General features: G+C 29.5%; 1 protein-coding gene across 1 annotated transcript in view; it reads left to right on the top strand.

Annotated features, from left to right (window-relative positions):
• Positions 1–332: 332 nt before the first annotated feature.
• Positions 333–18072, top strand: part of LOC132753933 (uncharacterized) — a 37535-nt gene continuing 19795 nt past the window's right edge. Inside the window, exon 1 of the mRNA XM_060744488.1 lies at positions 333–697. Coding sequence (XP_060600471.1) covers positions 615–697 — 83 coding nt within the window. The 5' untranslated portion in view covers positions 333–614. The remainder of the gene's footprint in view (positions 698–18072) is intronic.

Genomic DNA, 18072 nt, shown 5'->3' with positions numbered 1-18072 from the left:
TGCATGAGTTATTAGCCCTGTCCTGTATAGGTTCGAATCCATGATTCGTAGTAAGAGAATAACATACATAATTACAAAAGCATAACACACACAAACCAAAAAAGCAAAACAGGCCGCAAATTCCTTTCGGATAAATTACTCTAAATCACACAATATTATTGTAAAAGGCAATTTGCATATTATATCCTATATTGTAATGAAGATAATCAAATCTAATCAACTCATTTAGTGCAATCACAGTGGAAATTTATCTAATATGTTAAATTACTGCCCTTAGGAATTACTTCAATACAGTGTCAAATTATTTTTGCGAGCGTTTCACATTCTATAAACTAGCATGTTTCTAAATGGTATCGAAAAAGTTCTTTTATTAGATCTGTACATTGCCGATAACATTTGACATGTTGACGGGTAATGAACTGATACTTTACAATAAATATAAGGTTGATCTACAAAAATGGAACGCGATATTTGTAGAATCTTTGAAGTGTTTTAACACATCACAAATTTCACTTCACGAGCCGATTTTGAATGTAATTTCCAGACTGATCAAGTTGGAATGGACATAGAATAACTCTTGTATAGTGCTCTTATCATAAGTGTTCACAAAAACAATGGATACTCTTGTAAAATTTACACAAGAAACAACATTTCATGGGGTTCGTTATTTAACTCCCTCCAACTCCAACTTCCGAAGGTAAGTGATCAGAACATTTGTATTTTATTAAACACTTGAGATTATAATATTATAAGCAATAAAGTTATATTTAGATTGAAAAAGAATAGTACAACAAAGGCTTTTTTTAATATTTATAAAATTGTTAAGAAATAACGCATATATTGGCTTTTGAATTAAAAAGTCACTCTACCAGTAATACATATATATTTATATACACGTATTCATACAAAAATAATCCAGATAAATGTACCGCTGATGTATATTTGAAGTATTGATAACCTGTGAAAGAAATCGACACCTTTATTTCCGATCTTTCATTATAAATCTGATCATATCACAGGATTATTTTGATATACATCTACATGAATTTATGTTCTGAGCTCGTCCTAATAATGTTGATAGCAATAATCAAAACTGATATTTGTAGTTTGTGAACTATAGTGCCAGAAACGGTATGTATCTATGAGTTTCTGACATCAATTGAAATGTAGATCGTCAAATATTTTGTTGGAAAATCGTAATTTCTGGAGAGAAAAAAACAGAACCATATATCATTTGCATTGTGTACGTTATAGGATACACAAACTTACTTAGTTTTTTTATCACAGTGAAATAAAGGTAATTGCATTGTATAATACTAAAAATGATATTTCACTGTGAAATATTGGTACATACACAGTTTAATAGTTCTTCACAAACAGAAAACACCGTGTTTTACATTAAATAGACGGATTTTACCAACGGCTAAGAAATGGAATGGGTAATATTTTATATTTGTTTGGGTCGTTAGACCAAACAAATAATGGTAGCAAAATTTCAGACTCTGATGCTGTTAATTGCAAATGCCGAAAGTAGTCCGCTTTTTGAAGCGGTTACTTCCCTTTATATGTACACTAACGCCGCAAAATTCAGGGGAAATCACTGCGTAAAGATAGTCAAATGGCAGGCGCATTGATTTTAAAGCAAAATAGTTCCAGGATGGTCGAGGAAAACTAATTCTTTATTCTTTATAGATATACATGCTTATAGTAAGCTCCATGATTATTTACATCTGTGTTAAACAACAGTTAGCGTCGAAATAATAAGGGTTACAAACCCTAATTTAGAATAATATGATTTTCTTCAGGCCGTTGACATATAACTTCACCGTGGCCGAAGGGTTTGCGCGTTCGCTAAGGAAACGAGAGGTCTGTAGTTCAAATCCCCGTTAAGGAAACTCATTTTTACAAATTGGTGGCACTATACAAAAACAAATTGGTTTATAATCTCAAAACCTTCACCTTTCTGACATTCTGAGACCCAAACAAATTCAGCGCCTTCTGTGCTTTGATTTTTAATTGTTATATAGGTTTTAAGGACAGTTCTCCATAAGGTATCAAACTCTCTGAATCCCTTTCCCTCTCCTGAAATTAATTAACAATTGACGATCTTTAAAGATTTTGTTTTTTTCTTATTTCATTTGCATGTTTAAAGAAGGAGCTTTTTATCATTGTGATATCCTTGATCCAAGAGAAACATTCATTTTTGTCGAGATCAACCAAAAACATTGTAGTTTAGAATTCTTTAAATTGTATATGGTCTACAGCAAACTTATGTTGCCGTCGCAGCTATATGTGCAAGAATATGTTAGTAAGGCAATGTTAAACGTAGGAGTATAATATTTAAGCTTTGACAGTATGGGAACCATTCTTCCCAGTATTATAAAAAAAACTCGAAAGAGTAATATTCAATGTTTTAATGTATTGGTCACAGATGATTTAGCGATGTTTGATGCATTCCAAACCTAACAGTTGCGTAATTGTTATTGCATTGTTGTAGACTGCCAGACGACAAAATGAATCAGTATACTTTAATAGAAAATTGATTTGGTTTAAAACAGTTCAGGATAAAATATTAACCCGGTCGTCTCGATAAATGTCATTCCATTTAAAGATTTTACAATGAAAATGCATTACTATAAAACAGGAATTGTTATTATACAATATGTTTAGAATAAACAAGTAATTGTTATGGTGCAATATATGCTTTCCAATTTTATTCAAGCGTTTGAGAGCCTGTCATTTACGTTTATTTTGGATTAATGATTTCTACTGTTTATTGCCTACTCAATTTTCAGCGAAAAGATCGGTTAACAAAATCTGAAAAAATATTATTATTCAATCAATCAAAGGACATATTTGTCAAGACGAACATATTCCAATTGCTTTTCATGTTATCAATTTAAACCATAGTCCATTAATTATCAATGCAGTTCCTCTTTAACTGCTTTAATTTAAAATGTGTCTTAAACCATTAGCAGCATTCTTAATTACTAAATAATTTTATATAGAATCCGACTGTGTTGAAAGCAGGAAAAGTGAAGACATTAATTATTTTGTTTCATTTTCCTGTAAAATCATAGTTACTTGGAACACTTGTGGATCATTTATGTAAACAGTCACCACAAGGGAATCATGTCTGTAAATTCTATGAGTCTGAATTATGTAACAGTGTCAGCCCCACAGACATACAATCTTATATAGAACAAATTTGACATAAATAGATCGTATAATTAGCACTAAAATATGCACTACCTATCAGTATGGCGATGGGTATTCAAAATTTGGACAACAAGCATCTTGAAATTTTTCAACTGATATTAACCAAAGTACTATGTTCTTGTTCAGATTATGAAGAACAGTAATGCAATTATCAAATAAGAGTTAGATAAATTAGCTCACAGTTAATAAAATATCGAATGACCGGGTACCCGCGGACTTATAAATGTGTCGTGTTAAAGATGAAAAGGTATATCTCTGTGTCAATTGACTTGATTAACGACTACTTAACTATAGCATTTTTTTCCGGAACTATATCCGCCATATGACAAGAAGTGATTGTTTACATTTTGCATATACTTTTCGGAATTATATTTTGCAATAATATTACTGTAAATAAAGCGATTGTTTTACTTTTTTCCTTATAGTTCTTCAGCGGCGATATTGCCGTAGTTATGCATTGTATTGACATTTTACGTGGCTATTTTTAACACTTTCTCAATGCATTTATCTTATCTCTATTATATTAGTTCGCCGACAGTTAATGTTGTGTACGATTGTTTGATATCATCATTAATAGCAAGAAATATTATGCATATTAAATGTGTTAATACGAGATATTTTCAGTGTAACTTCAGTGTAAGATACAAAACTATACGATGGCGACGTTAGGTTTACTGTCACTGCAATAAATGGATTTATCTCAATTCGAATAATATAAAAAAATGTTTATCCATCTAAGATTGTGCATTTGATTTTTACAAGAACAATTCACCACAAATTATGCATATTGACTCAAACGCGATTCTTCTTAAGCTGTACGGTTTAACGTCATTATAAGTTCATCAACAATATCGGTAAAGCAGTATTTTACCTTTATATGTAGATTTATTATTATACTACCGCATACTGTAATGCGATACAAAGCAACGTTTAACAACAGCTAAATGCACATCACATCAGCTTATGTGAATATACAAATAGGGATATCCATTGTTAGTCCACAAAGCCACAACGATTTCCAATGTGTGTGTTGTGGTGTGTTTGGTTGTGTTTAATTTCAATCTATAGACTCCTTCGTATCGATATAGAAATAATATTTAATTTTATGCTTTTCAGTGAATTACTGATTTATCCGTGAAAATTATGTTTGATAATTTCACAGTGAAAATTATCAAATATAATTTCACACTTTTCAATAACAAAACTATTTTTTCAAAATTTTCCCCATGTGGTACCTCAATTTTATTTTTGCTGACAGTTCTGACAATGTCAGGCTGTTTAAGAGAAAAGCAAAGATGTAATTGATAAAAAACTTTAATGTCAAAAGTAATAAAAAGAAGAAAAGTTACTTCTATTCATTCATATTACCAATCACCAAATATACTCTTTTAATTTTACAGTCTGAAAAATACATTCCTTCCACATGCAAAACAGCTCTTGGTGACATTTGGGCATATTTGAGTATCCTACGAGCAATAATTGCCGTATGCTTTATGATAACTTAAAAAGCAATGACAGCCATCAGCCCGAAGAATAAATTAACAACCAAGCGTTCGTAAGGCAGCCTTCCAAGTTTTCCAATTTCTTAGCCGCTTTTTGAATTACACATCTTATAACACTTATTTATTGTCTGTTACAATCCTCAAATAAGTTTTCTTTCTTTTAAAAAGGTGTATGGCTAACAAATCAAAATGATATCCCTCTGAATCAAACACAATTATTTTCCTCCCGTGAAATACACAACTTTTAAAAACGGCGCCTCATACATATAACAGAGCCAGGTCTAATATAAATTCGCAGTAAGAAACAGAAATATGGATTAATGGATGGTTGGACTTTTTCTCCTACTAAAATTGTTTGTTTTTATTATTAAAACAAGCGATCATTCATATGTTTTTAATGAAATGAATTATATCACCGCCATTTAACGTTGATTGTCAAACGTATTTTTCAGCCCAAGACTTTCATGTATTAAATGAGAAATTCGACTAAATGAGGCTCTCAATGGGGAAAACAGATTTAAATATTAACGTTAATACTAAGGAAATTTCGTTTTAACTTGTTTTTAAGCATAAAATAAAAAGAAAATTTGTTTGTTTGTGGTGTAAGATGTAATTTTATTTCTTCTCGTGATTTTTAAAAACAGTATTCTCACTCGTGGCTACACCATTCGTGAGAATACTGTTTTTAAAGCCCACTCGATGAAATAAAATTTCATCTTGCACACAAACAAACAATTATCCTCTATATATTAGTTGATATTGCTATAACTACGGACATTCGGTTATTTCTTCTTTTAATTTATTTATAAATTATCATGAATTTCAGGTAAGTTTCTGTTACATCCACCATATGGTTAGATAATTTGTTTTCTATTCGATGGTTGGAAATTGCACAATTTTTAATGTAATGTACAAACATTTGTATAATATATATTATATCATGATCTACTACTATAAATATCGATAACGGTAAACTCATATTATAAATATATTTTGTAATTGATGGCATTTACAAAAACCTTTGAAGGGAGTTCTAATTGATGTCCTATTTTTGTTAAAATATAACCAATAAAATATTGTAACGTCATAGTCCACAAAGTTTGGACATACTCTCTGTTTTCAACAGATAATTATGATTTATTACATTATATAATTGATTTACACTTTTAATATCTCAATTTTTATTTGTTTTTAGCAATAACGAATAGACAATAAAACCGATTAGCAACTTATTGATCAAATAATGAGTTAAATGCATTATATGCACTTTTAATGTTTTACTTTAAACAACACACAATGAAGTTAAAAAATGATTTTGTAATAACTCAAATATGTTCTGCTGAAGATGATCGTGCAATTTGTTTACACTTACATCAATACACTGTTTACATGATACTTGCTTTGAACGAATATGCTTCGCATCATTAGGTCTCATTCTGTTAGATTGTTTTCAAAGCATTTATTAATGTGAATGTTCAAACTGTAATATTAAACCATAACAATCATTTTACGTTTGTCACGAAGTCTCAGCAGTGGCTTGATTTTTTTTGATAACTTTTTATTCATCAATAATAATAAGAAAAAAATCCATTTTCGATAATTTAAATGTCTTTCCTGTATATGTGATGTATTTTCATAATCATACATTTAACTTTGTCACTCATACACCAACTGAACTATGTTTGGATTGGGCGTTTAAAGCATACGTTACTAGAGCTACTACAACAGTGACGAATGTCCGATCTCTATGGCACTGGCTATTATATTGCTTAATTTATCATTATATTTATAAGCAAATATTTATGTTAAGATTGAAAAAAGTCATTTTAAAAGTACAGAATTCATAGTAAAGTCTCAAAATGTTTGAATTTGACCTTCAAGAGTGAAATTGTGTCTGCACAGTGGTTTTTTGTGCCTTTTTGATGTGAAAATGTGTGCCGGGTGTAAAGAAAAGCCCAAGTGGCATAGGATGTTAAGCACTGAAACGAAATGGTCTGGTATTTGTCCATTTATTTTCAAAGGTAATAATGACTTAGAGACGACTCAGCTGCTTCATAGCATAACCTTGTTGTTGTAAACACTTTAATTAAGTTTGAAGACAAGCCTTCAAGGGGTGTAGGGTTTAGAGAGCTTCAGCCAGTCAGTCATTGGTTTACAAATTACCTTGATGAGGTGAACATATATATATCTGTATTTTATTAAAACATATTCAATAGAATTGGATATGTTGATAAACCTACTTAATTTAATTTCCTTTTATTCCGACTTATTTAAAACATAATATATTTGCTTGAACAGAAAGTAGGTCACAGGCATCCTCTAATACTCTCTCAATTCTTTAAGCCGTCGACATATTACACTACGTGACGAAAATATAATTAGCCAAATATATACATTGAAGTTGGCACGACAACAGAAGTCTTTCTTTTTTATCACATAAATTCTAATCCCTGCACGCTTACTTGTTATTCCTTCAAGCTTCATTAACTAATTATATTGTGACCTAATTCAAAAAAGATTGATCAATTGCGGGTTCTTCAAGACATAAAATGTAAACCAAAGGGATTTATTTATTCTTGACTTTTAATGCAGTTAGAAATTCATTTTTGTTTTAGTGAATCTAAAATAATAAGTTTTATTTGCAACATATTTTTATAAAAAGTACATCGACAGTAATTTTTAAATGTTTTAATCACCTTATGATTGATTCCTAGAAGAGTAATAGTATAATATGTCTCTATCATACACATGAATACCGTCCGTAAACAGAACATAATCTTCCGGAACATTTTGGAAGTGTTCTTATTAAATCAAAATAATAATGTTTGCAGCAAAAAAAACAGCTATATTTTTTATAAGAGTGTTAGCTAAATTATGCATTGCCATTCGATACAAACACGTTTCGTCCGTCCATACGTATATGTTAACGTATATACTTACAAACTTATGTTATGTAAGACTTGAGAGCTACTCACCCCTTAGTTACTTTTATATGAATGTCAAATCCAAAGTGGTTTGGTCTACATTGGGTACATTTTCCATGCTCATTTCTAACAATAAAAGTGTAACATGTTGATTTAAATATTGATAAGGTTCTCAGTGATTTAGTACGAACATAATAATTATATTTTCCTCTCGTACATTTCATTACAAGATATACAAAACTATTTAGTAATGGATCATGTATCTCGCACTTGCCAGGCAACATTTTTATATATCTTTTCATGGTTTGTTGTCTGATACCAAATACAATCAATATAATTATTTCTTGCATTACAGACCTTTCTTTATAGAGCAATTCACTTTAGTTCATGATAATGACATGCATAATGAAGAATAATAATCTCAGATAAAAAAGTTAGACCTCACACTACAAATTTTTGGCAATATTGACTTGAGGAATATTCAATGACCTTTTGTCAATAAAATTTAATCGGATTACAAAGCAACCCGTACGGGTTGTTTTAATGTATGGTGCAACAGTAAATGTAAATCTTAAAATAACTAGCAACATTCTTGACCTACTACTAGGCTCAGTGACAAGGTGTAACACTTTAAGGTTCAAATGAAGGTAACCGTTGAAGGTTCGGATCAAATGAAAAATTATTGTTTCAATATTTGTTTAAATGAGGTTTATTTAATATTTTGCAAACTTTGATAACTATGCTTCAATGCATGCGAATCACTCATTGGACGACTTGCGGGAAGATACAAAAATCCCGCTAAACTTCAAATGCATGAATTAGCAACTATCAACTCGTAATGCATATAAATTAAAGAAAAAATAAGAAACAGTTTATGAAAGCTACAAAAAAGATGTTTGTCGAAGATTAAATCCTGTAAGTACTTGGTTTCAACCAATATGTTACAAAGCCGTAAAGACTGATGAAATGATCGACAACTTCTCTATCTTTAAAACCCTATGAGTACTATGCGCAAATCGTAATAAAAAACGGAACGAACCCCCTTCCCAGAAAGCTAATGAGTCTCAGGCTCATATTGTGAAACAAAATGTAACTGTTTTAGAAAATAAACAATCCCTTCACTGATTCTGTTCATCTAGTATTTGAAAGTGTCAGACATAACGAAGGGAAAAATTGGAAAATGCGGATGTTGAGTTTTAAAATAAAAGTAATTTATATAAAAGATCAGTATGAAGCAAAAGTATTCAAATTATATTTGTATCTTTCTTAATATTAAAATATCGCAAACAAAATAGTGCCTCAAGAATTGTTTTGAAGAACAAACATGATTTCATTGTGAATATATGATACGGAAGGATATGATTATTGCAAATTAAGATAATAGTACAGCATCTTAAAGGCAAGCTTATTATTTTAACGAATTATATTTGTTTTTAATTTAATTTGAATTTAATTCATATCATTATTTTGGTAGGAAGCTAAATTAGCAAACTCGATGTTATTATTATCCCATTCTAAGAGTATTTTAAGCACAGCTTATAATCGAATAATCTCAGCCTTGAGGTATTGTTTAGAGAACAACATGTTATGGCAATGAAGTTTATAACCTCAGCCAATGGCGTATCATAAGATAGAGAAAAACGAAATCTCTAAAGAACGCCCTGATATACAAATGGAAAACTGAAAATGTTGCGGGCCCTGGTTGATTGGGCATATAAGCCATATTTAGCCATAGAACAGTACATAATACTTGAAATTATTTAAAAACAGTTAAAAAGAGAAGCAAAACCAAACAAACACTTCTTTAAATCAAGACAAATAAGAACTTTAAAACTCGTCCAGTGTTAGAAAATAAAAATACTGCAGATTCTGTTTAGTTGAGCAGGTTATGAAAATATCATTTACATGAATTTTGATCATACAATGAAATCTTTTTCCATTTTTATCGCCTATTAGTATCCTCAATCTCACACAAAGTCACAATTGAAAAAGATGTGAACAAAAGATATGAACAAAACAAATGAATAAAAAATACGAACAAATTGACAATTATTTTGACAACTGAAAAACACAAGCTGATTGTTTGTTTGTTTGATTAAATGGCGCACTTGCACAGTTTAGGTCATACATAAGGCGCAGAAAATGAAGAAGAAGAAATCTCAATTACAAATGACATGTTGATTTTATTTCTCTAACCAATTTAAATCAAATACCAAAGTTGTTTTATATTTTTTTATCTTGAACGAGAGACACACCTTCCAGTTCGGTTGCAAAACCTAAAGGCACTGTTTTAATTTCAGAAACTGTAGCTATCCCAATATAGGGTCATACCCCTTATTTCTAGAAAAAGCACAAAAAACAATTTGTATTTCATACTTTATAATGTATTTAGATAATCTAACGATCACGTTCAGTGCAATCACAGAGACACTTAACTTATATGATAAATCACTGCCCCAAGGAATAACTCACATACCGTTTCAAAGTATTTGCTGGCGCTTCAAATATCATAAAATGGTAAAATTGCTAAATAGTGGCGGCATGGAACATTATCAAATGATAGTTTGAACTTATAATGAACGGTAAATGAACTATAAACATAAACTTCATTTGATCTGCAAAGATGAATAGCGAATTTTTGCAGAATTAATGAATAGTTATAACACAGCTTGTGTTAATCTACACAAGCAGAATTTTATTGAACTGTCCAGAGGGATACACGTAGAACTTGTGCTCGTATTCAGGACCTATATAGTGTTCACAAAAACAATTGACTCTTTTATAAAATTTACACAAGAAACAACATTCTACGGCGTCCGTTACATCACCACATCAACTTCTTATTTTCGAAAAAAGTGATCAGACAATTACATATAAGAACTATTTAACTTACTTTTTACTAGTTTAATAAGTAGTTGGTCATAGATACATGCGAAATATCAGGTAGAACATGTATTTGTATACCAGTTGAAATATTGATAACGAAGGATATAGGCTCCCACAATTCAAATCTCCCATAATACGAGTACATATTATCAAATCAATGGATTGGTTAAATATTTGAAATAATGTCTCTATCTCACCTTGATATCAAAAATCAATACTGGTATTTTCATGAATGTATAGCCAAAAGTAATATACAACTGCAACTTTATATAAACGATGATAACAATTGATTCAGCGAAGTGATAAGAGCTTCAATGTTCAGGTTAGCTAATCGTAATTTGCTTTTTGTAAGAAATTGTTTGAAATATTTATAAATTTCATGCTGATATTGCATTAAATGGCCGACTATAAGTATTACTTTTCATTTGCTGGTAATAGTTGCACATAAGTTTATATTTTAAAAGATAACAAGAAACAACATTTTTTATTGATTTTTGTTTATAATGATTGAAGATAATTTACATTGTCCTTACTAATTGGAATCAATTAAACAATCTTTGAAGACGGTCAAATTAAGTTGCTGATATAATAAAAAAATACAAAAATAATAAAGATAGTTTTTGATTTGATTATCAAACATACTAATTTTCATTTTGTCTCCTGACCTTATTAACAATTTGACATGTGTCAATATTTCACTGCAAAATATTTTCAAGAGAAGCTATTTATCATTTTTCTTTCGATTTCCATCATATATTACACCTATTCTAGACTAAACCTCTTACCCATACGTAAAAGCGGTTTTCATTACCTCCATTGAGGTCCAAGAGTATAACAAATTCATCTGAATTTTGCAAAGACCAAGTGGGGCACTTAACAAAAAGATATGCAAAAGACAAATTTAAAATATACTCAGGAATAAATTGAATATTGTGTTTTTCTGCTATTCGTAGGCCATGTTGAGTCGCTTTTTAATTTTGGATTCTTTTTTCATGATAAGAATAATAATTCTCGGAAAATAAAGTAAGCGAATGAACAGAAGTTATTGTCAACACTTACATGAAATTGAACATAAATCTCGAAACCTTAATTTAGTCCCGTCATGCCATAAAAACTTGGTGAAGACCCTTCAAAGTTGTTTAAAAATATAAATTCAACTTCAAGCTGAAATATAAGAAAATTAATTCTTGTTCAAATCTATAAAATAAGGTATATGTTGGATCGAAATACTCTTTGTTGTTTTTGTATGTATATTACTTAATAATGAAGCTATGAATTTCTAGTGGCGTGTGTTATATATGATAAATAAATGATGGTCGTTTGAAATATGTGCCTTTGAATTGAAGGATATTCGACCGAAAACAAATATTTGAGCATAACCTGTTTGTATAAAACTCGTAAATGAAACGTTTAATATTATGCTCAGTTAAAATAGTGTCCTATTATGCATAAATTCATTTGTTTATGTGTACAAATATTGTCTATTTCCATTTTGGACAAATCAATAAGATAATATTAATTTGTCTTTAATCTTAATATGTAATATAACTAATTTCGGTGACTTCTTGTCGCGCCTTTTCCTGAGTAATCTCTAATGCTGCCCATGGAGAACACTCATATAATTATAGTTTTTGTAATTCAAACGTGTGTGCCTACAAATTTGAAAAGAATTATAAGAACTATGAGTGCTGTTTAACAAATCCTGATTGAGGTGCATAATAATGCTAATTGACTTGTGGAATAAGTTTAAAGAGTTAATGAGGATAAACTGTTAATGAAGCTTTAAATAAACTTCGATTAGTTTTGTGTCTATAGTTATATACAGTAACTCTAAAAATTCTGAAATATCGTTTTTTCAAGCACTGATTAATTTACTGTTTGTGCTTGTGGTATTTTTAGTTCAACTTTTCGTGCAGTTTTCTAGTTGTGGTGAATCAATTTCCTACTTGAATAAGTGAATCAGCCCTTAGGAAATGTGTTGCCTGCGTTTTATATTCTTTTGACGTCTTTAGCTTTGTATACGCAGGCTGTAATAACCTCTGATTTCCCCTTTCAATATTTCCTATTTTATTTATGTTCGGCCCATTGGTTTTCCTCGTTTAGTTGACACCTGCTTTTTTATTTAACTGGGACCAACGCTCGGTCTTTTCAATGGAATGGCACGAAGTGTCAGACATTGAAGGTTTCCATATAGGACGCCGATGAACAGTATGCGGAATGTCTAATATTTCAAAACTGTTACTTTATTTCAATATGTTATGAATGTTTGAAGTTCTTGTGCTTAAGGCTCGTTGCTAGGTGGTGCGGTGACTGTAACTTGTCCTTTCTCCTAATCCGTTCTTCATGTAATTCATGGTCTATCATAACCGTAGCGCAACATTTTCATTGTTTCTTGTGTTGGCTTTCTTTTAGGATTCGGTATTTATATTCTTATTCTAAAAGCTATTATATTATTGTTAAGTTACAATTGATACATTTGTTGATGGTCTCTGTTACTTAATTTTTTTTGCCTTCTGTGTATTATGTCTTCCTTTTTTTTTTGTATGCCTAATTTTTTTTCTCATCAGATAATCCAATTCATATTGATTTTTATATATCTTGGAAAATATTTGTTTCCGTGATAAAAATTTGAATTGCTATATCATATATGGGGACGAATAACTATAATATGCTAGTTTTACTTATTTATCTCTTCATTTTTTATTTTTATTTTTTTTGTTTTTTTTAATTTTTTTGCAAAATATACCTGAATATTCTATGCAAAATATTTTTTCTAAATCTTTTTGTGATTTAAATCTGTAATTTTAAGCTAATATGTTTCCTTTTCTCTCTTGTTTAATCACTGCCTTAAGTGAATGTCGCCTGTGTTTCATTCCTCTCCTCCAAAAATATACTGATTATTAATAGTATCGTCGTCCTTTGTGTCTTCGTTTAGGGCCAAAGTAATGTTCTTCTTCTTTGGGGTACCATTGCTTCCAATTTTTCCTGAGATGGTTCATAACTATGCGTGGTCACATGAAGGTGAATGGATCCATAGGAGAGACCTTCGTGCATGACATATTGAATATTATTGGTTATTCAAATATGTAGATTTTCCTACTAAAAAACCTTATGTCCTGCATATTTTTTTTGTTGTTTTGTTTTACGTTTTTCTTTTAGAGAATATTATGAAAAACGATTTCAAAGGGCGGTCGTTCAATTAAATCTACAAGCCCTACTCCCTTTTTTATCACAGTACCTAATGCTAATCATCCTGGACCACACGGGAAGTGTACACGTAGGTAGATCAACGCTTAAACAAACGGACAGAAACCAATGCACTTAATTAAAGATGTTTTTTTTCTTGTTTTTGAGCCTCTTTGTTTAAACTGTATTTGACTAATCATTTCTGTTCATTTCAAAGGAAAATCATCCATCAAATGTGTTTCCATGAATAATTTGATCATTAGTTACGATATTAACTGTTTTTGGTATATTACAATAAATTAATTGTCTCTCTTTTCTCAGATTCTAACAGAATCTTTGAGCATCGCTGAGATTTAGAATGTTATATTTTGAATTGTAGTGGAACGAAAAATTGTTGGCTTGGTGTTGAATAGAAATGTAATATATTCTGGTGGCAGTTATGATCTTTTAATGTAGTTGTATATTGACAATTGTTTATTTACTTAGATTGATAAGAATGTTCTTTGCTTGAAAATTCAAATTTGATTTATATCGGATTAAAGTTACATTTGTTAATTAGATAATAAATGTAATTTAATCTAGAATACTGTAAGTTAGTTTTTCGATCATATTTGGATGTTGTGATATAATAAATCAGTAAATCTTTGTATTATAAGGAACTAGTTAAAACATCTAACATTGTCTTTCGTTAATATCAACGTTTTAAAACAGTTATTATTTTAGCATTATTATGTTGACATGTCTAAGATACTTCAAAAAAGATGTAGTTTCCCAAAAAACAAAATGACAAACAATAAACATTGATAAGTTAATAAGTAACAAGAAATAAAAGTCTTGTCTTATAATTGCATCGCCTGTAGTAGAAATATTGGATTTATATTGTACATTGTTCTATTGGTATTTTTTACCGTCGTTACAGATCATTCTTGTTGTTCGTTATGGAGTCTGCAAGTTAAACATAATTGTTAACATGTTGCTAATGATAGGTATCTTTTATATATTTTTGTTCTTATTATTATTTTGTATGAAGTTCATTGTGTTCCTTTTTTTATTTAAATCATGTTTAATCCAGTTATCTGAATGTATCATTTTATGAATTATTTACATATCTTTATCTTTAATTTCTGTAGCATAGTGTTGGTGGTATTTTTTTTGGGGTATAATTTATATTCTATTTATAAAACTATATCGTTCAGAATGTCTTAGTTTAGATATTATTATACAATTATTAGATATTGTGGCTTAGTAAGACCGTAATCTTTGATAAATACTTGAATTTTCATGGTTGAATTTTTTTTTCTAAATTGTTTTTTTTTTGTATTTTTTTGTAAAAATCGTATAACATGAATGAAATAGTAGACATTTTATATTATCTTTGATGATGGTGGATAGAAGCAGGTCTCATGTTATTATTGCATTAAGATTTAAAATAGCATACTCACTCATAGTAGATAGAAATCACATCATATATGCGGCCATTTATGCGATTCTTTTCTTAGTAACCTAAAAGCTTCTTCCTACATTCATATTGTAAGCATATGATCTTTAATGGTATATATATATATGCCTTCTTAAAAATTGTCAAAATGTATATATATAACTTTAGTCGTTATTATTTTTATTTCATCAGGTCATATTCAAATTTATATTTGTTCATTTTTTGAAATCTTATTATGACACTGTCCACCAGTTGCTGTAGTGCAATATCGGATACTGTATTTTTTGGTTCTAAACGCGTTGTACTAATAGTTATAATCAGCTTAATCTTTACCAGTTTTTCTTAGTAGGCTTAAAGGAAATCTGTTTATTGTTTTGTTTTCATTAAATGCTGTGTTAGTTGATGATGTCGATTAATGTCTTGGTCTGCTAAATTAGCATGTGTTTTGGTCTTATTGTCGACTATTAATTGGTTTTACTTTTATAGTTACTTTGTTGCAATATATAAGAAATTCTGATATAATGAAGTATTTCTAAATTTTTTGAATACTTTCCATTTATATGAAAAGATAATCGTCTTATCATTTTGAATGAAAGTTCTCCATGTTAATGTGGTAATATGAATATTATTTATTGTCCTTGAAGTTGGTTTGTGCAGGTCGTAACTGATGTTAATGAAATATATTAGTATACATAATACCTACTCAATTATACAACATTTCCTTTAGAGCTTTTCCATTAGGCTCTTGATTGTTATTTTCGGCAAGCATTTACTTTTACTTTTTAAATCTGTACCTTTTTGGCCCAGAACATTTGTATTCTCATATATAGTAACCATAATATTAAGCAATTTACATGCCGATCCATGATGCGTAATATTTCAATACAAAGTTTTCACAAACGAATCCTTATTTATGCTACATGAAATAATTTGAATTAAGAAGAGAAAAGATAACAAGTTGCCAATTTAAATGAAGGTTAAAAATTGTAATTTATCACTGAGAAAAGTAATTGGCAGTAGTATTTTCAAAAAATTGGCATTAATATAATCATCCATTTGATTATGACTTGGAATCAGTATGTAAGCGGTCTGTACATGATGCCTGAATAAAATGTGGAATCTTTGAAGTATGCGTACGGTTTCGCGTTTGAGTACTGTGAAATTTCACGTAGTTTAATCGTGCTCCAATCGTGTTTGAATTTGTTTTCAATTTTCCTAGTAGGAAATCATTAAGAAAATACTTATATTTTCTATTTCATAGAGAAATTCTAGACCTTTGTTATGCAAGTTCCAGAAAGTCTAACAGTAATATTTTCCTTGTTTGTACAACAAAACAGTTGAATAAACCTATGAGCAAACATGTTAAATGCCGTGTTTATATCTTAACAGTTAAGAAGTAACATATAAAGGTATTATCTGGAATGATTAGAAGTAAATAAGTGAAACCTGAAGACTTTGGATCGTGTAAAGTAACACCAAACAAAGTCTTCTTTTAAACTATCTATCAATCATTTGCATTAAACATTTTAGAAATTCGAATAAAGGTCATCTAAGACACAAATCACGTTCATATTTGAATGATATATAAACAGCTTGTAGATTATTGCATTATTAAGTCTATTATATGCATATTAAGATCTGCTTAACTCCCCATTATCAAAGTTTTTAACTTTGACCAAGTTACTTGTCTGTAAAGTTGTTCTTTTCTTTTTTCCTATAAAAATAAGATTGAATATACATCGCGATGTAATCTACGAATCTTTAAATACATTTATATCAGTGATGTTTAGAAAACGTAAATGATTATGATAAAAAAAATTATACTTATAAACAATATCATATATTGTTGAGGTAAATGAGCTATTCATACTATCATAGAAATACCTTTTTTTGATATTTATATGAAGGCATATTAAGGTTAAAGCTTTACCATGAACACATGTAGATGTGAGTGGGTACATATGTATGTACTTATGTGTACATAAGTAAAATGTGTGTACATATACATTTATGTAATGTGTGAATATGTGTTTTTTGTATGTACGTGTTTATGTATATTTTGTAGTTTTTACTTGTTTGCATGACTGTGTTTATGTATATATTTCTATGTTTTTTGAGCTTTCAAAACTATATAGAAAACCAATAATATTTTATAATGATTGTAATTAATAAGAATTAATCTTAACCCATGAATGCATTCAATTTTGGGAAGTACATGTGTATAAATGTATGTGTGCATGGCGTGATATTTATATGCGTTAAAGTACATATAGATGTTTAAACCTTTGCTTGTTAAAAATCAATGAAAAAAGAAGATAATTTAAGACAAACTTCAACAAAAAATGCAATCATATAGTTCATGTAAATAAAATCAATAAAATATAATACTTATATGCACTTAAATGATAGTTGTAATGCTCTGGCTATTTCCTTTGAATTTTTTGTGTCTCTTTTAAGAATATGCCTTAGAAAAAATTATAACAATAAGTACATAATGCAAATGTCACTCTAATTCCTTATTTCAAGTATGATATGACAAGAATAATTATATTAAGTTATTGAAATAATGTAGTTCTTTGTCCACGTTTAATTTAAACATACTACATCTCTTCAAAAATCTATGTTTCAAACAAACCACTGTTGGTGAATATTTGTCAATAACTTTCAGAGCTAATGAATAACTGATATTAAATGATATGTATAACATGTAAATAGAAAATGATAAATTTTGAATACAAGTAATCGATTTATAAGAGCCTTTATACAAAATCCGGTAGTTTAGACATAAGCAACGCTATCTTATCCTAAAGGTAGATTCAGTGCTCCTTTGGTCGTTTATATGGTTATTTGATCTTAAATTGTCACTTAATTATCATCATCGTTTTCTTTATTTTTGTCTTCCTCAAACACATTCTCC

This window comes from Ruditapes philippinarum, unplaced genomic scaffold, assembly GCF_026571515.1.
Source record: "Ruditapes philippinarum isolate M1 unplaced genomic scaffold, ASM2657151v2 ctg279_1_1_1_1, whole genome shotgun sequence".
Taxonomy (NCBI): Eukaryota; Metazoa; Mollusca; class Bivalvia; order Venerida; family Veneridae; genus Ruditapes; species Ruditapes philippinarum.
This window is presented reverse-complemented; position numbering and strand designations above follow the sequence as displayed.